The sequence below is a fragment of the Apteryx mantelli genome, chromosome 2, assembly GCF_036417845.1.
Source record: "Apteryx mantelli isolate bAptMan1 chromosome 2, bAptMan1.hap1, whole genome shotgun sequence".
Taxonomy (NCBI): Eukaryota; Metazoa; Chordata; class Aves; order Apterygiformes; family Apterygidae; genus Apteryx; species Apteryx mantelli.
The window spans coordinates 70,265,788-70,286,454 of NC_089979.1; the positions used below are offsets into that span (position 1 = coordinate 70,265,788).

Here is a 20,667-nt window from a genome sequence, read left to right on the forward strand (position 1 = left end):
TTTTTACAGAAGTTGGCCAGAGTCAGCTTAACACGTTTGGACTCTGTGAGGAAATATTTCAAAGCAGCATTTGCCTGGGTAGGGGCTACGGGCACATTGTTAAAAAGCTAATTGCTCTGAGACAAAGGATGATAGTTATTTTTATGTTAGTCTGTAATATTAACCCTTAAGAACTGTGTGTGATGATAAGTTGCTGGTGATTGAAACTGGAAGCTCATTATTTATACCTAAACTGAAGCCTGAAGATTTCTAGACCTACAGAAAGCGCTCTTGTCATTATTTTTGTACGGTGAAACAAATACAAGTTTTTGAAAACTGGGATCTTTTTCCTATCTCCAGTGTAACTGGAGTGGAAGAGCAATGATAAAATGCTAAACTACTGAAATTATTTTTATATCTTTATTTATTACTCACTTAGAGGAAAACTGGCGTGACAAATAATAACAGGGAACACTTTTTCCTTAAATTTTGCTTGTTTCAGGAACTGAACAACAGGGCTAGAGAGCTTCTGAGAACAGGTTTGCATACAACCTTTTTAGCCCTTTCTATATGTAGTTGGGCTATAAATGCCATGAGAACAATTTTTTCCTCAATTTTGACCCTTCCAATTCTCTTTGTAAGCCAGAATTTCAGAGAAAGTAATGTGAAACAGTTTTAAATTACTATTTGGAGAGAAAAAGAGAAAGATTTTTTGCTTTCCCTTTTTCAGTTCACTGTGCAAGGCCTGCTTTTGAAGCTTTTGGGCTGCAAGGGTCAAAATTCCTCCAGACATATTCTCTCCCAAGGTAACTGATTTCACCTGTCTTATTTAGACAACAGACAACAAAAATATCCGTGTTCTGCTGCAGATCACATATGCTTTTAGTTCTAGAAATGCAAATTGCTGTGAGAAAGAAGACCCAGGAAAGCCATGGTATGGGGAAAGGTCCTGGGAGTCAGCGCTCCAGAAACGTCTGCAAAACAGGCAGTAACCATTTAGCAGCTACGGGATTGCAACTGTGCTTTATCACAGCAGCTACATGCACCTCTCTTTAATGTGTGCCTGCATTCGCCTGTTGTATCAACCTGTTTCCTCTCTTATGCTTGGGACTCATCTCCCCTATTCACTGAACCTAAGCGAAACCCTGCTGCTTTCAGCAAAGCTGTATCTGGGCACAGTGAAAAAGTGACTCAGGTAGGTTGTAAGAGCTAAGCTGTAGGCTGTGGGCTTCATGATCCTTTTATTATATGTGTGTATAATGCTGACTATAAGGAGATCTGACTCCTGTGAATGTGAGACGCCACTGTTAAATTAATATGAATGGTAAAGGATAACCGTGCTATACCAATGAGAAAAAAATCAAGATTATCACAGAAAAAATTGTGATCTCAAAAGAATATTTTGCTCATACTCTCCAATTTCCCCTTTGGCAAGCCTTAGAAGAAAAGAAAGGATGAGAAAGAGGAAGGAAGAGGGAAAAAAAAAAAACAAGAAAAAAAAAAAGGAGAGGCAGGGAGAGAGAGGGAAAGGCAGAGAGAGAGAAAGAGAGAGACAGACTGAGAGCAGATACTTTTAAGTTGTCACGGTACAACACTAGCTTTTAATTAATACAGCCTATGTACAACTTTGAAGACTGTTGTTTGTACAATATTTTATGATAAATACATTTTATGGGATTTTGTTTTTAAAGAGGATTTTGTAAAATAACCTGCCCCAATAAATGATTTACCAGCTGCAATAAAAGATCAAGGAAATTGTTCAGATTGCATCTTGGAGCATCTAAAACTCTGAAGTTTATTGAGATCTAAGCTACCCCCAGATCTACAGTCCTATTAAAAAGTTTTGTAGTAGCTAATTAACTTGCATTGCATTTTTTAAAGGGTATCAATCATAGAGGAGAGGAAAGTCTGGAAAGAAAGAGGAGTTGACGCCCTTTGGTGGAGAGAAGAAGAGAGAAGGAAAGAAGAAAAAACAGACAGAAGTGAGTAACAACTGAAATGTCATACTGATATGTTAACAAATAGAACTGACAACTCATGGGGTATCTGATATTCCTTCAGTTGTATAAAGAATTCAAATTAACTCTCAGTTTAAAAAAAAAAGAAAAAAAAAGATGATTAAGGACACATTCTCTATATAGTATGCCAAGTATTACTTGACCAAGAACAGAGTAATTTGTTTTCCTATTCTCTTTATTTTTGATGAAGATGACATTGTACCTGTAGCAAAGCAGAAAGTGAAGAAATGCTAAGTTCTTTTCTGTTCTAACCTCACAGGACTTTCAAGCAATAAATAAATAAATAAAGTAAGCACTGGTACTTATTTCAAACAAGATGACAGAGACAGTAAATAGAAGACATATTGAAATAATCAAATACCAGCCTCAACTGTCTTCACAGAAGGAAGGACAGCACTGTCACCATGAAGCATATCTTGTAGCTATCAGGAACATATGGTTCTTACCCTGCAATTTATGGTGCTCAGACATACCTCTGGCCCTTCAGGGAACCCCATGAAACCAGAGTCTGCATGTCTGCCCTGTACAGAGGTACAGGGCTCCAAGATTAACCAAACTTTCTAAGAAAAGACAAGGAAAAGAAAAGGGTCATAGCTTGAAATCAGGCTGCAAGGTGCGTGCCAACTTCAGACAAATGACATTTCCCTCAGCTTGCCTGGAGTACCTTGTGCAATCACAGAGGCCACGCGCTTCAGCGCCTGGGGCCAGGCTGCTGCAGGGATGGGGTGGAAACCATTATGTGCTCTAGGAACCATTGAATGCTGAGGAAGGATGGATTTGGGCCCCTTTCCCAACACTTTCAAGCTGAATGACTCTGGAAAGAATGAAAGATCAACACGGCCCAGTTGTTGATTTTAAACATTAATTGGATCACCATAACTCTGCAAGACATATAAGATAGTGAAGCTCACTGGCAGAGAAATAAAGCACCTTGGGATAGAAAGTGTTTATGGTATTTTGGTCAATCTAATTTGAAAATTGAGACAGATAAAATAAAACAGTGGGAGCAGGTAAGTCTAGTTGAATTAACACTGCTATTCTAAAATGCATTCCTAAATTACAGCTGGAACGGGGAATTCCTTAACAGTTCAAAATAACCATAGTTACTTCAGCAGAATTATGACAGTCTAATTAAATGATTGTGTGGGTTCTTTTCCACTTGATCGCTGCCTCATTCAATACTTAGAGCTGACCACCTCTAGGGATGAATTCAGGACTCTATAGGGAAAACGCAGCTGGAGTCTGCAGAGTCTTTACCCAACTTTCTCCAAAACCACCAAGTGAATGAGGCAAGTGAGCACTGGAAAAGATAGGCTATTCTTGGGACCAGTGACGTGGAAGGCTCCTTGGACGGCCTGATTAGATAATCCTGCCTTCAAATGTTCACATAGGAAAGTGTCCACACTATTTTGACTCTCAGTTTCTGGGTGCTTTATTTGAAACTCTAGGGACTGATTTCTGGAAGATCATAAGCACCAGAGAAGTACATTAGGTCTGTCTTTTAAACATTCAAAACACAATGTGAAGGACTGTCATTTTATTTCATGAAGGATTTGGTCTTGTTCTTTTTCTACTAATTATAAATAACTGTCCAAATCTGAAATTACCTAGGGGGTGAAATTCCAGGAAAAATGATTAAATAAATGGAAAGATTTAATTTTGACACAGTCTTAATTTCATTTTAATTTATCCTTTTATTTTATGTCCTCTGCCATGTGTGTGTTTTGTAATAGAAAAAAGATATAATAAAATTTAAAGTAAAATCCCCAAAAGGGAGTGTGCTGCTCTTAAAATGTTGCAATGAGATTTGTTAGAAACATTGTTTCATTTCTTCTCCTGAAAAATACTTTGACAAAACTGAACCATCTTCTCAAACCAATGCAACAATGTCAAAATTGCATTCGCAGACATAAAATGGTTCCAATTTTTTTCTTATCAACTGTACTCATGAATAATAGCAAGGAGGTTTTTTGTTTGTTTGTTTTGTTTTTTAAAATAGGTCTTCAGATGTTATAAATGTTAGAAATATTCTACCTCATTTCCCTATCTGTAAAGTGGAAACAATGCCCCTTCCTTACCTCACAATGATTCTAAAGATAAAAATGATTCAAAGATAAATTAATTTATACTTGTAAAGTTCTACTGGGAAGGAATGTATGAGAAAATCAATAATTCTGTATTCCAGGCAGGGTTTGCATGCTGTAAATAGGGCCAGAGGCCACAGTGAACAGAAAGCAGAAAACAAAATACTTCATATTTACAAAATAAACACTACCCAAACAGGAAGATGACCTCTGTGGAAAACAGCATATAACCTCATAATCATAACATACATGTACAAAGGGGACAAACTGAAATTGCTTAGGTAATCATCAGCCTTTATGTGTTGGATTTTGTAGCACTAATAACATTCATCTAAATGTAGATGCCTCTACAGGCATATCAAGGCATACTTTCGGGATGCAAAGCTATTTGATGCTAAGGTTACTTACCGCACAGAAAAAGTGTACTTCTCTAACTCCTCCAAGTAAAAATTGTTCTGTGAAGATGCTTCACCTTTTTCTGTACTTGCATTGTTCACAGGACCTGTTTTTTCTCGATAATATTGTTCAGGTGGGTTATTCCAGTTGATCTTTAAATAAATAAATAAATAAATAAATAAAAGAATTAGAATAACAAGGCCATTAATGGGGCACAGATAGCAAAGTAAGAGCTACCAGTTTCACCCTAGTTTGAACTTCCAGCTCTGTTTTACCCCTCACTGTATAACAAACCTGGGATACAACAGTGGCAAACCTGGCTCAATATGCTTAAGAGTGCTGTTCAGGGAACTGATTCACATTCCTGTAAGGCTGTGGTTTGACCAGCCCTATTACGCAGGCGTAAGTTCATGTTGCTACCCGAAGAAGTCATCCACCCTCCTCTACCTGCTCATTTTTGCTTGTGTTGCACACCCTGCTCTGTCAGCACAAGAATTTGGGCATCCACATAGTGAAGCATATGGGGGGAATTGATCTGGGAAGGAAATTAATGCTATTTGGCCTCTTTCCTTTCTTCTCCTTTTTTTAACTGGGTTAGCTCTCAGCTGGACCCATTCTGATCCAGGCCACCACACACAAATACTTATGCCAGCACAAGGGAGGAGACGGGATGGTACTGTGTCTTTCAGCGCCAGTGCCAGCTTATGTTGGTTTAAACAACTCATCAAACTACAAGGTAGGGAATACTAAACTACACTCATCTCTTGAATAATAATCTCATATGCACTGGGCCGGATCCGGCAATGCTGTCATCTCTCCCTGGAGTGATAGGAAGGTTCCTTGCACGCTCTGCATTGTGCCTTCATCAGCTAGCATAACGTCACTTCCACCAGCAGACACAAAGAGGTCATAACTTACCAAACGGAGATCCACAGCTGACTTAATGAGGCTATATATTAATAACTTCCTAGGGATAATAACAAGCTCCATAAAGAGTTTGTTAATGTTTAGTGAAAAAGCCTGGCCCGAATAAAGGGAAGGAAGTTAAAACCAGTTATGTTCAAACTGGAAACAGGACTCCCTTTTCTTTTTCCTTCTCACAAATGGGGATAGGGGGAGTATATCATTCAGAGGTAACCACAAAGGGAAGTTGTGGTTCTCCATCCCTTGATGCCTTCAAGATCAAGATTAGATGAATCTCTGGAAACTAAAGGAGCTCAGATAAATACATTATTGATCTTACTGAGCAAGTGGTTGAAAATTTCTAGCCTATACTAGAAGTCAACCTAAATGATTTACGGTCCCTTCTGACCTTGACATTTATGAAAACTGTAATGAACAAAATACCCAAGTTTACTCTATAGATCTCAACAACCTCAAAGAGTTTCCCCGGAATGTAGCTTTAGCATTTGATGTAGTCACATCACTATATACTTTGCTAATTATGAAAAATACAAAGATTATTATTTTTACTCAATAAACCATTTTGCCCTAAAAGTCAAATTTGTATTCTCAAACTTGGATTGCACAGACTGCAGCTACATTTTGAATTTTAATTTAACGTTCATGGACATAACAGACAGAGGTTCATATCCATACCTACATAATGCTAAACATGGTTATCAGTAAACATGATACAATCATTATATTTTCAGTGGTTATTTGAAAAGCTGCCACAAGCAATTGAATATATTGTCAAAAGGTGATTCTATGCAAAAAAGAATAGTTAAGGTAGAGTAGAAGCAGGTAGCATGCTCAAAGCTGTTTTTAAATATTAACACCAGGCAACTACAGATAGCATTACACTTCACCTAGCCACATGATTGCCCAACTTAATTCCCTAGAAAAAGTGAAGGTTTCTTAGCAGGTAGTGTGTGCAAAGTACCTTGCTTGCACTAACATGGTCTCCATGAAGGTAGTCCCTGTGCAAAGTACATATAAAATACATTATTTAAAACATAAGTCCCAAAGGCAGGCATTATAATAGCATTATGAGTGAATTTCTCTGAGACTATGTTAGATCTTGCTTGAAGTATGAAACCAGAAGCTCATTCAACAGCATGAGGGTGGGATTATAACCACAGAAGATATTTTACTTCTCACAGATATCACTAACCAGGAACACTGTGTCTTTCATAGCTGCTATTTAATATCTTGAATACACGCAACTGCATGCATGCTTACTGCACCAAAGCCAAGACACTAACTCCTGTCACTCAGAAGATACCCACTGGGAAACTATAGGTAACTCTGTGGTCTAGATGGTTTGTGGGGCAGGAGGGACACAGCAAGAAAACCTTTGTTTTTACTGATGCATTCTTCTATATTTTCCCCCAAAAGGTGAGGTTTGGTGCTCACTATTCACTTTTGTTGAAAAAAAAAAACAAAAAGCTTTTTATGAAAAGAAAAGGAACACCTGGGAGAATAGTCCACTACATGAATTTCTGTCTTCCACCTTAAGTCTATTTTCACATTAGCTCCTCATTGTTTCCTATATAAAATAGTTAAGTGGAATTACTTGAGAAGACAATTTCACTCTCAGAGTTACAAATGGGCCCAAATGACATGATGGAGAAAAGTGTCTAAATCTTGCACATGCTAAAATGAGGATCTCTCTGAATATTACAGTGCAGTCACCCAATTTGAAAAAAGAGGGCTTCTTACAGACTTTGAAAGGAGTTTCACATGCTCAAATTTCTTTTGTGCAAGAGCATTCTCATACAAGGCTCAATTCAGAAATCTATTTAAACAAACATGTCAATAACTGTAAGCTTGTGAGTCATTTCACTGAGTCCAAAGGGACTAGACAGTAGTGAATTACCCATGGGCTCATGTACCTTGCTGAAACCGGGTCACTTTAATGTGGCTTTGAGAGCTAGCCACAACAGAGGTTCCTATAAGAGCATGGTATTTTGTTCAAAGGCAATCTGCTATTATGGGATTGTAGGAAATGAATTTCATTCTGCCACTCCCATGGGTTGGGTTGCTTTGCCCATTACACCCACTCCATCAGCCCTTAAATTGGGCTTCCTACAGATATAAGACTACACATACACACGCGCGCACACACACACATCTGCAGTTATATTTGTATAGAGCTCTGGTTTCTCCAGGTTGTCCTTACCTCCCTAAAGAAATAAGTCACTTGAAAACTTAGTCATTTGAAATGGAGGGAATTTCCAGTTCCCTGATCTGTTTTTGCTCACGGATATTTACAGGTAGATCATTACTTGTTATGAAAAGGCACTGCTCCACTAGACTCAAGGTAGCTATGATAATTTCCAGCTACTGTAGATTTGTGCCACAGTATGTGTATGGGTATATACATATAGTGTGCAAGTTTGTGAGTACATCTTTTTTTTTCTTTTTTTTTTCCATGGGAAATTAAAAGCATTAAAAATGTTTCAAAGTAAACCTAGGACAAGGTGAGACAAATTTTCTGAACTGTTCATTTGAATATTCGTGTTTGCAGTCATAGCACACTGCTGCCGTGCTGGTATAAGGAGAGAAGTGGAACAACAGTTACAGGGAGGGATGGCATCCTTGATTAGAAACTATCTAATTTAAACCAGATAATAGAGGTAGAAGAAATGGACAAAATTTGAGGAACACAACCTCTTCTTTTGAGTCTTCTTTCTCTGGATTGATAATAAAAGGGAAAGTTCCAGTGGTGTATCTTGCCCAGAAAGTATTGTCATGATGCAGATGTGTTTTATGGTAACTTGTATTGATGACAAAAATATTTGTTCACAATTTGATTACGTCCTTGACCAAACTACTAGAAATAAGAATACTAGAAAGTCCTGATGGTAGGCTTCTTTTGCACAAGGAAATGAAGGCTGGAAGGTTATAGATATTATCTTGTGTTTAAAAATTTCTGAAATAATTTCACCCCATTTCAGCCTTGATTAAGCTGCTATTGTCTAATTATTGGACAATCTTTCATACTAACATTTTGATATTCTCTTGCTGAGAGAGATTAGTTCTCTATAGAGAGTTATATGGGAGACAGCAATTCTATTGGCCATCTGAAACCTTATGGTAGCTATAATCGAAATCACAGTGGTAGTTTGAAGAAACCCAACAACAACAAAGCCCACAAATTACTTCCTAAATGGCCCAGGTAGAGGCTCCAATGACTTCACTGTGCACTTTAAGAGAGACTGTGACATTCAGGGCATTGTCGTTACCTTTTGATGCACTCCACAGTCTTCTTTCAGGGGAAACAAATCACAATGCTTATCTGCGCTGCCACAGCAATCTTGATAAAAATCATTTTCTGTAAGAAAAAACATATTTTTGTATTGGTACATGAGACAAAGCTCTGCAATGGAAGGAACTGTTTTTTTTCCCTCTTCCACCAAGATCCTGTGTGACTCCAGGCAGGTCATATTTTTCCCCTTTGTGCCGGTTATAAATAGGTTGATAGTTCTTTCCTACCTTCCACAATGTTAGGACAATAAATGCAGTGAAGACTTCAGATACTGAGGTGATGGAAATGACAATTGTAAAGACACCACATGAAAAAAATAGAAATAACAGACATAAGAAAAGAACAACAGCAGAGGACATTTTAAACACCACAGAACGTGTTCTTTAGAAAAGAGAATGAAGTTCATTTTGCTGTAGAGGCATGATGATGGTGTGAGAATGCCACCAGATGAGGCATGGGGATCCAAAGCATTCATGTTTTCTATGCAACAGTTGCTTAAGTAGTGTGCCTGTCCAGCTTTTGTAAAGCAGTGATCTGCAGTGTGAACAAGAATGTATTCCTACATCACAGGAAGCAGTGGTGAGAAAAAATAAAGGTCTGCAATACAATTCTTAATATACAGCACAGGGAGGATAAGCCAAAAATATACTTAATCATTATTTTTACTTTTTTCCCCCCCAGTTACCTCTACTTCCCCTCAATAAAATACTGTCAAGTGTACTTAAAAATGGACTACAGATAAGATCTGCTCTTAGATATTATAGCTGAAGATATACGTATACACAATGTCACCTCTTTGAGTCTGAGTGTGTTTGTGTATATATCTATGGATCTCTCTCGCTCTCTTGCTCTCTGTCTATATACACATAGGTATATGCTAATAATTCATAACAAAGATATTTATAGGTAGATCATCATCTGGGGTGAAGGACAGATCTACTGAAATCAATGAAGCTATATAAAGTACAGCTACTAAGTACTAAAGTACAGCTACTGTCACGTGTGCACATATACAGCATAAATATTTTAAGTTTCTTCACATATCCTGCACATATGATTACACATATGAACCCACAAACACATTAAAATATTAGCATACCTTGGAAAAAATGGTCACTGTGATTTTCTTTGTTGTGCAACTTTTCTGTTTTGGCTCACTGAAATAGTTTTCCAAATAACTTTGCTGAAATAATGAAGACTTTGGCAATTTTTTCAGAGACAAATGAGCAAATCAGTAATCACCTTGGCCAAAAAAATAGCGCAATATAAAGAATAAAGAAAACAATAATATTCTAAATTTAGGAAATGAGAAGGAGAAGGGACCCAAGTTTGTTATTTAATCAGGACATGCTCCTTCTGTATTTTATTTGTAAGGCTCTTCTTTTTCGATACCAGTGAGCTCATTACTTTAATTCCTCATAGACTTCTCTGAACAATTTTTGCTAAGTAAAAACACAATGTAATTCTTCAATGGCTGCAGCAGTGAGAAGCTGCTCAAATTGAAGATCAATAGAAAGTACAGAAAAATCTGTACGAAAATAAATAAATAAAGAAGATAGCAAATGCTTGCAATTAGACAGGATGAAAAATCTAAAAAGAAATTAAATTTAGTTGCAATACATTTCCCATTCTTTTCTTCATGAAAATTACTACTGAAGTGTTTTTTTTTTCCTGTAATTTAAATGTTAAGCTGCCAGATGTGTGTCTCATGCTTGAAGAGTTGAAGCTTTGCATTATTTAGCATATTAAGATTCACAGAATTTAAAAAAGGGCTCCTTTATTGCCTGGAGGTTCTAATTAAGTAAACCTTAGCCTGGTACATTTAAAACTTGCAATACAAGAGATTTTGCTTCCTTTTTTTTCTCTGCAGCCAAGTCTCATCAATATAATAAATATGGAAAATACTTAAGATGATATAATTTTTCTTTGGCTTGAGGAATTAAACCTATCTATTATTTTAAGAAGTTTTTAATAGAGGCCAGCAATCAGAAAGACATCTAAAGACTCCAGTCTACTTTTTAATCATAGGAGTTGCTCTTAGTTAGTGGGGGGAAATGTATCTTATAAAAACTGAGCTATGTAAAAATTGTTCCTTCCACAGGCACAAAACAAAACAGTTCAGAGAAAGAAACAAGAATCACACAGTTCTGCGTAATTAAATTGCATTTTGTTTTTTTATAACTTGTTATAATTGACCACAAAAAACTAATAAAGCATTAATTAGTTGCCCTATCAGCAATTTGTTCACTGAAGGAGTTAGGATGGCTACATTGTAAACTGTAATAACATAGAAATTCTTCTGACATACAGTACCCATAAATCATACCTTAAATACAGTTATTTTTGCCATTTTATAAAATGTCAAAGGTGTCAACTTTGGCCAGATACAGCACTTAGTAGTGACTATTTTAGTAAATTGACTCAAAATACATTTTGTTCCCTGACAGGGGAACATAATACCATTCATGATCGAAATGAACAATTTGAAGAGGAGAAAATAGTACCAAGTAAGAATTATCAAAGATAGGTATTATAACTATGATAAACGTACAGCTGCTGGTGTAAACTCTGTGTTAAGATGTTTATTTGGAAGTCAGCAAATACAACCTTAAGAACAGGGAAAGTGTGATACACCAGGGTCTGGCTAAGACAGTAACAATTACAATTCAACCGCATTACCACGAATCTGTGAACCAGAACTCCAGCAGAATAGTTTTAATGCTATACATTTGAATAAGGCAAATAAGAAAGACTGGTCAGATGAAGTTAGTTTCCAAACCTTGACAATGCTGAGAGCAGTCTTATATCCTGGTGATATTAAGTCTCAAAAAACAGTTTAGATGCTATATAGCTCACACCTGATATGAGATACAAAGCATGTGTCCCCTGTAACAAGTCCCTGAGAGTGACCGGGATCTATATTTTTAAAACAGGATGGAAAGAGGCTTGAAGCTAAAACATCAGTGCTGCACAGTCACCTTTCTCGGCAGCAGCTTTCTGGGAGGCAATGGCTGAGAGCAGTAGCATGCCACTTAATAATGGAGGGTTATTTATGTTTCTTAAACCTTGTATAATGCTTCCTTTTTTCTCACCTACATTCAATCTGGAAGTTATTCTCTTGGGTCATGTCTCCTGTAACAAGCAGTGCGGTGCAACAGGAGTGGATCCATAGAGTGGAACAGGGGATCCGGAGGACCCCATTGGAGGTATGTTGAGGAGTTTATTTCAGACTAGATCTAGGCTGGTCCTGGGGACTAAACGCCCAATAGTGGTGGAAGTACATCAGGTGCATGTCTAAGGTGCATCCTGCCATTTATTTTCACCCTAAAGGAGTCCAGCTGATGTACTCTGAGATCACCCCGCGATCTCAAATTCTTTGAGGCTGCACAAACAGCTGATGCTGTGAAATGTTGATGTTTCCAGGAAAGAAAGGAGGAGAGAGAAGACCCACAGTAGCCAGCATCTTAGCATGCCAGTATGGAACTTGAATCGGAGTCTCCCCTATCCTGTTTGAACATTTGACCAGAAGGTTAGAAATTCAGTTGTTCTTTCTACTGAACGTATTATTAACATGAAATGGAACATCTCCAACAGGCAAGGCTGAGAAAACCTAATGACTTAGTGCCTAGGTCTCCCATCTAAAACATGACAGGAAAAGTTTTAAGTCTACAGTATGAACCAAACAGATCCACAGAACTTCCCTATATTAAGTAAACAGATTGGTTAGTGGACTCTCTGCTATCCTTGGTGTGTTGGTGCTTCTGTTGTTCCCGGTCTCTTATCTTGCTAGATATTCCACTTGGGGCTAAGAAACTTTTTCTAATGAACAGTTTGTTTAAACTTATGTGTATGTGTTAAAATCTCTGATTTTAGAGTTATTTTAATTTATTAATTTTAAACAATTTTGTTGAAAAATCCTAACCAGCTCTAAACTGGATTCTCTAAGCTGGAGTGTCTTTGGGATGCGTATCCTTTTCTGAGAGCTCTGGTTGGTATGGTTCCCAAAGTTAGGGTGGCCTCATTGCATGGAGAAAGCAGGGAGACAGAGTGCCAAAGAAAGGGGAAGAATATTTTTTCCTCTACACATCATACAAGAAGGCTGATAAAAATTGGGAGTGGGAGTTGCTCATTTTTGACTACTATAAAAGAAACAAAATGTAAAAGAACAAAGATGACTTTTGTGATGAAAGAGGAGGAGCTAGCATGTACAGTCAGCATTACAAAAGAGAAGTTTTTAAAGATTTTTAAAAATATGGACAAAAAGAAACAGGATGGCCCTCATCTAGGAAATGATTTTAATTTATGAACAAATATAATCTGCCTCACCCTGGTCTGGAAGGAAATACTTTCAACTTACACTGAGGCAAAGCAGAGAAGGATGAAGTCCACTCCCTTCTGATGCCTACAGCTTTTCTTTTAGTCTGGAGGAAAGAATTTTAGAATGGGGCCATCCAGGAGTGGGGCAGCAGACACAGAAATCACCAGCTTGGTTAAATTACAGCAGGGGAATAGAAAGAACATGGAAATCCTATCTGGACTATCGCTCATCACACCCCGCCCTGTGGGAAATCAAGCAACATGGTAAGAGTTGGAAGAAGAGAAGAACTTGGATTATGTGGATTGCACAGCTGTAAGTGGGAGCTGAATTTGATTCCACCTGCAAGGATCAGTCCAAGTCTTTACGCCCTCCTGCTCAGAGGAGGAAAAGACCAGGAGAGAAAGAGAAGACTCAGCTATCTGCGACTCTGCTCCTGGGACTCTACCTGTACCAAAAATGAAGGGCAAACAATCCTCATTTTAAAAATGCCACTTTGTTCCCTTTAAACTGACATCCATGAGGAATTACTAATGACATTAGCTTTTGGGTTTTTGTTTTAGGTAATTACTTTTGCATCTGCACACAACAGTCATATAGAAGCACACAGCATGTCAGAAGGAAAAGAACCACACTGCAGTATAATGAGAAATATCACAATGAAGGCTCACTGGATTTCACAAAATGATTTCAGAAGTGACTATGAGAATAAATATAATCCTTTCAACAGAAACATTTCTCACCTAAACAAGTATGTTTTCAGAAACTTAAAGAATAAACTATTCCTCTCCAACTGTAATAGTAAAAGTAGAATGAAGCAATCTTTATGTTCCATTTTTTGATCCGGAGTGGACATCTGGACTTAGCAAGTGTACTAACCTCCAGGTTAGCTTCAGTGCCACCGTTGCTTAGGCATTATTCTGAAGCTTTGTTCAGACAGAAAATATTTTTTGATGTCATGAAAGGATATGATTCACTTCCCAATGCAGTCACCTAGTCTTTTTCTACACATGGGGGGGGGGGGTTGTTAAACTGGAGATCTTAAATATGCTCAGACAATATTCAGTTTATTTTAGAAGATGGACACTAAGCGAAAGAATCCTTCTGAACTAGAGGGTTTGAAAAACTGGGGTTAGAAGTTTGTCCTGGATATGTCATAGAAACATGATGGTGCAGCGGGCTGGAGGAATGACAGAAGTGGTGTCAAACCTGAATACAGGCTGTTTATAAAAGCCTGACTAACAATATTTATGAGGAATATTTTATGTGTTTCCAGGGTTTTTATTGTGGTACATGCATAACTAGGGGCTTTGAAAAAAGAAATCAGGCTCCATATGAGAGGAAGGCTGGGCAGCAGCTGTCTGCCAGGATGAGCATTAGTGGGGAGGAAAATGAAAGCACTGCTGAAGCTTCAAATCAAACATCAGTTACAGTATAATTCCTGGTTTATACGTGGTTCTGTTGAAATTAACAGGGGATTTCAAAATGAAACATTTTTCCCTCCCTAGTTCTGAGTGTTGATATTGAGTTTAGTGTTTACATTACTGACAGTGTTCCATCATAAAAAAAAAAATCTGTGCTTTAGTGATATGCCTTATGAAATCAAAGTTTTGTGTTAAATTACAATGTAATAGATTTAGCAAGTATCCGACATTAAGCTCATCGAGGAAAAATTATGTTGTCTTGTGAATAAAAGTAAGTGAAAATGTGTTTGATCTAATTCAAATCCAAGGATGCTTTGGAGGTCTGCTGGTGGTTCAGGCATATTCCCTATTATACAAGATCAGTTTTTCAAATCCTCAGTAGATGAGAGTATTATCTCTTATCGCAGAGTATACTGAACCAGATCCTCAGATGATGCAAAACAATTTCCTTTGGATCTAACCTTGCTTCAATCAAAGTTGTAGAAACTCAGTGTCTTTCAAAATCAGGCCGCTTATTTAATTATATTGTTATAGGGTATTAGTAAGAGACCCTCTTAATTTGAAATCTGGGTCCTAAACACCTTTGTTTGGCATTGGAACTATGCCAGATTCCACATAACTAATTTGAATAAAAATTCAACATAGTAGTTTTACAGCTAGATAAACATTTGTGATGGGGGTAGGGGAAAGAGGAGAAAAGGAATAATTGTCTAGCTGCATAACTTGCAATTGTTTTTTGAAACATGCATTCTAAATGTGGAAACATCCAAATGTTGGCTAGAGAAAAAAAATCAGAAAAAAACAGAAAAAAAGTTAAAAAAACAGATGTCAAAATACCACTAAATGTTATTTTAAACATCACCTGTTAATGAAGGTTACTCACGTTTAAAATATTTTGAGTATTCTAAGCTGTTTTGCAAAATTAATGCACAAATGAATTAAATGAACTTCCAAGTAGATTTCACTAAAGTAAAAATTGGAAAAAAAACATCCAGGCTAGGGCTATGATGACATTCTTGGAAGGACCAATGTCTAGAAAAACATCTTAAAGCAGTGTTGGTCTTATTAGGAGGTGCACTGAGAACTCTTGAAAGATTTAAAATTTTTATTACTTTTCTCAGTAACATGGTTAACCTTCTGTCGCCAGCAATATTTAACCAAAATTGTCACCACTTCTGTATTCTACTTCTAATGCATCTACAACAGTCACCATCAATACGCAGTGCTTATGAATCCTTACTAAGCAATGCTGCCCTAGTTCCTACCTCTATGTGCACCTGCTTGACATGAGGTATTGCACTCATGTACCCATACTAGCAGACTCACAGTCCTAGCTTTCTTTTGTAGTCAACTGAGACAAACATCTCCAATGAAATGGTTTTCAAACTACAGTTCATGGATTGCTGTAAAAGGAAAGCTGGTGTATCAGCTGACTTAAAATCAGGGTGTAAAATTCTACTGGATAATTTGGGGAAATTTACAAATTTGAAAAAGACTGAAAGCTACTGTTTACACAGGAGTGCTCAGGTAGCTATCTCTTACCTAGTATTTTTCATTTCAGCACCTAAAGGTGACCCATTTCAGCCGCCTGGTGCAAAAGGAGAATTGCTTTTTCCTTTCAAAATAAGGGATTAATTCACTTTCACTTACATTTTCAGCTCTGCCTATTTACAAGAGGGAGCTAGACTCACTCTTTCCCTAAAAAAAAGCTGACCCTCGTCTTGTTTGAGGTGAGTGGGACAGATATGAGCGCTGGGTTCAACTGTAGATGACAGGTAGGCTCCCAGTGCCCATTCAGCCACTCACTCTGCCTGTTTACCCTGAACATTTTTGCCACAACCAGGAGGGCTGAATGGTGCCTTGATGCGGGGCATGTGTGCAGGTGCGAGTGCGAAGGGAGTGCGGGCGGCCGCGGATACAGTCTTGACACCATCAGTTCCCTCCCCCTTGGTAAATCTGCCTCTGGACATCATGGTGGTATCTGAGCTTAGGATAGCACCTAGGGGTTGTGTTACCAAGTTCTCAGACACGTCTGTTTTACCCAGTATAAAAGACTAACCACGTAACTTACAAGCTCTTTGCCTTCAAAAGAACTCTCACATCTCAAAAGCAAACACTACCTGATGTTAATACAGACAGGCACTCGTACGTAATTTAGTTCAGCACAATTAACAAAGGATATTGCTATTAACATGGTGCAGGAAGAAAAAATACTTCCCAACAACCTAACAACAACATGTTGTGATCCATGGATATAAATGACTAAATAAAATGAAAGGATGCAAAAATGTCACGGAAACACCAGTCATAATCTAATGTTGTCAGTGCACTCCACACACACCTTGTAATTACTAACATGTTTGGCCTACTAATACATTTTAGACAGAGGAGCCCACTACTCCTGTACCTTCTCACGTAAGCTGCTTTTGATCCTTCACAATTGATTTAAACTCTCCCATCGCTTCCTTTGCCTAGTGAAATAATTATGAGATGATACGTAGAGCGAGGGGAAAGGGAGATGAGGGTATTCACACACACGTCAAGCAGATCTATTCGCAAACTTTTGGTAAATTAAATAATGCAATAAAAGTCCTAACCTGCTGGAAGCATTTTAAGCTCTTCTCTTTTCCTCCCAGCTTCTTCTGACACACACGCTTCTCCTCCTTTCGCAGCATTAAACTGCTTTTCCACTTCCTTTACAACAGTGGGAATACTTCCCTTATGGGTGTCAGGATCTTTCAGAGAGGTCAAAGGTTGCCCTGCAGAGGAAATGACAAGCTGTGAAATGTAAAAGAACAATTCCTTCCACATGTTTCTTTGCTCCAGGAGCAGTAAGGGGTTGTCAGCTAGCATCGTGAGGGGATGGGCCAGGTCTTTGCCTAGCAGCCCTGTCAAAACTAATTTACAATTAAAGACCTGCACAACTGTTTAAAGCTTTACAACTCCAGCAAGTTTCAAGAACTGTCGAAGCCAAGTGGCACAAACCAACGCTGTCTTAACAGCCAGGCAGAGAGACAGATGGAAGAAAAACAGAAGAGTGCTCTAACTTGTATAATAAGCAGATAAATTGTATACAAGAAAATGGTCCTTCTGTACAATATTTATTTACAGGATAAGCTCATTGTCTGGGAACTGAAAAAAATTTCATCTGCTTTAACTTTTTTCTGGTTGATGCATGTGGCACACAAGCTATCCGTTAGACAGTTCATTGTATGCTAGTGAAAAAAGCCATTCTGAAAGAGCTCAGTTGCTTTTTTCTTTACACTCTCAAAGTGTAGTGAATCAGAGGAAGGAGGGATAAGCAGACTTTTTGGAATGAAAATGTTACAGATGTCTAGAAAATCTGTCTGCTGCCTTCATCAGGCAATGGTCCAAAAAAGGGTCCAAAGACTACCGAGGCAGTGGGAGTCTTTCTATGCAGTACATCTATCCACCAAAGCAGTAGCAACAAACATCTCTGCTACTGGAAGCAGCATAGTAGTGCTAACACAACGCTCAGCCCAGGTTAATTTATCCTGTTTTGCAGCTCTCCCACAGTGAGATCATCCTGCTGCTGGGATCAAGCTAGCTTAGCTGTCATCATACACTTTCCCTAGAAACCTAGGCTGATAACGCCTCTCCTCTAACACAGGCAGGTTAAACAACCAGTGCCATGATTTGGATCTCCCTGAGCCCTCAGTGAAGGCAATTTCACAATCTGCAGTGCTGCCTGACGTCAGGAGCAATGACACCCACAATGGCAGCAGTGGCTTAGGAACGCGGTGAGCAAAACTCCTCCTTTGGTTTCACATTCTTGTATTCTCTGCTAAAGGAGATGCACGATTGGTCGTGGCTGTTGAGGTACAGGCAGTGATTTTCATTGTAACTTGGCCAAAATCTGCACATAACTTTGCGCTAAAAAAGCTATTGTTTCAGTATTTTAATTCTCCTCAGCCACTCTTTCACCTTCTCTCTTGCAAGCACCCTTTTCAGGTCTTGAGTGCAGAACAATATACGCTAGTACAGTATTGAACATAACAGGACTTCAAAATGACCCACAATAAAGAGGTGTGAGTAAGTCACTCTAGAATGAAAAGAGTTTTCCTATAATTCTTCCAACTACAGAGGATAAAATCATCCCTGGGGTTTTTTGTGTTTTTTTTTGCCTATTTTATTTGATCACCATATCTGATGGGCACAAAAAAGCTTTTGCATGTCCAGTTGGTGGAACAGCACAGAGATAGACAGGCAAGCATTTGGAAGAATGTTTCCTGTGGAACAAGCGCAGAATAAAACTTCCTAAATGAGTCTAAGTCTGATCTAAAGGTGCTTGTACAACAGAACAAGTTTAAGAATGCTGTCCAGCTACTTTGGTGAGGATGAAAGAGCACTACTTCAAGCACATTTGTATCATTGCTATAGCCTTTCACACATGTGAATCCTCTCTACTGTGGAAGCTCAAGTTAATGGGGATTGTGCCATGGATTTCACAGTGAGGAAGAGTGGTCTTTTGAAGAGTTTAGCATTTTATAAAGAGATTCACATTTCTGAAGAAGTTTTCATCTGTTTAGAAGACTGGATTACCTAGATCCAAGTCTATCAAGGCAATATTTCTGGTAGTTGTATCAAATTTTTCTACTTATGCTTCTTCTCAAAGATTTGTTGCCACCTTACAGCACACAACAATGGCTAATGAATGCTGGGGAGAAACTGTCATTTATTTATCGACAGAGATTGTTGATCCTTCCCTTTAGTAGGGCAACAGACCAACAACAATGCAGTGTTTTTATTAAAAAAGCAGAACAAGGTGGTCACGGAAGCAGTAGTTGTCTTCTTCCATGGACCTAGCATGGAATAAAACTTCAAAAAAATTGAGAGGATATACAGTTTGGACAGAGAAACACAGCAAATGGGAGCTTCAAAGGGCACTAGGGTGCATTCCCCTGCATTGTACTCTGGAGGTGAGATCCTATACAGCAGGCAAGAGCTACACACTGCCCAACACAGAGTTATGCTTTAAAAGAATAATGTAGCCTGGAGTTAATGGAAATAATATGAAGGTTCCTACTTAACCTTCAAAACCAAGACAAATTCAGAGTGAAGGTTAAAACACCATCTCCTAACCTGCTCTATTTTGCTTATATGTTGCAGCACCACATATGGTATCGATATGTAAGATCACTCACTATTTAGACTACTGCAGTGGAGTAAGTTACAGAACACCAGTCTTCATTTAGGCTGTTCTTGCTTTCTCTGGTTTGTATCTCAACCTTAATGTCACTTTAACAGAGCTTTTTTTCTCCCCTGCTTTTGGTCGTTTAACAGATATAATACAGTATTTATAGAGCATATCAATGTGCGACAGCTTGCCACAGATCATAAACACATTTTTCTGTTGGAAATGTTGAAGTCGTGATTTTCACCACGTGATCTCCAGTTCCCTAAGGTTCGCTCCTTTAATTGTAAATAGCCAGAAAGTCATCAAGCTAGCGTTTAATAAACTTTTAATTTGAAATGGATTACCACATGTTGTGTTTGTTTACCCATTATTAAATCTCTTAGCAACATATCACCAGCAGAAACAGCATACTGTAGCACTGCATAGATACATTAAAAAACAAACCCATAGGGGATATTAGCAGCTAATAATATCTTTAAAGAAGGCTCCAAGAAAAATAAATAAATATAAACAATGTCAAAAATTACTTCTAGAAATTTTGCTAGTGTAAATCTGTCTGACATGGAAATTACAGACCCTCCATGATCAACTTATCAGCTTGCTTCAGAGGTCTGCACACGGAATAGGACATGCACTAATGCTCTTCCTCAGTTCTTAGAAATACATCTTTCTGGAGGTCTCAGTCAGAGTGTGACAGGTTTTTCTGTGCGTTTTCAGAAGTGTGACCTATTTAGTTGCAGCCTCCATGTGCATATGTGTATGTGCATGTGTGCACGCACATGTAAATCAAAATAATTATAAGAATGAGTCTGTTTTATTAAGAGCTTGTCCATAAACTGTTGAGAAAAATCAGCTGCATCTCCACCTTTTGGATCTGCTATTCATGTCTTTGTGCTGCATCTATAGCAAGAAGGTCCTTAGCAGACATGTAGTAGGTATACAGCCACAAAAAGGGTCTTATTCCTCAGTACAACCTACGTTTATATCTCCAGACATCAAGTATCAGGGTAGTTGCATGAAACCCTTTTGCTAACACTGCAGTTCCTGCCTAGTCTAAAAGTGATGCAAGGCAAACCTCAT

General features: G+C 38.1%; 1 protein-coding gene across 1 annotated transcript in view; it reads right to left on the reverse strand.

Moving 5' to 3' along the window:
• Positions 1-20,667, reverse strand: part of LOC106500429 (uncharacterized) — a 119,419-nt gene that overhangs the window by 73,156 nt on the left and 25,596 nt on the right. The window contains exons 6-8 of the mRNA XM_067292162.1: positions 17,027-17,188; positions 8,668-8,756; positions 4,490-4,629 (exon numbers count right to left, since the gene is read on the reverse strand). Coding sequence (XP_067148263.1) covers positions 4,490-4,629; positions 8,668-8,756; positions 17,027-17,188 — 391 coding nt within the window. The remainder of the gene's footprint in view (positions 1-4,489; positions 4,630-8,667; positions 8,757-17,026; positions 17,189-20,667) is intronic.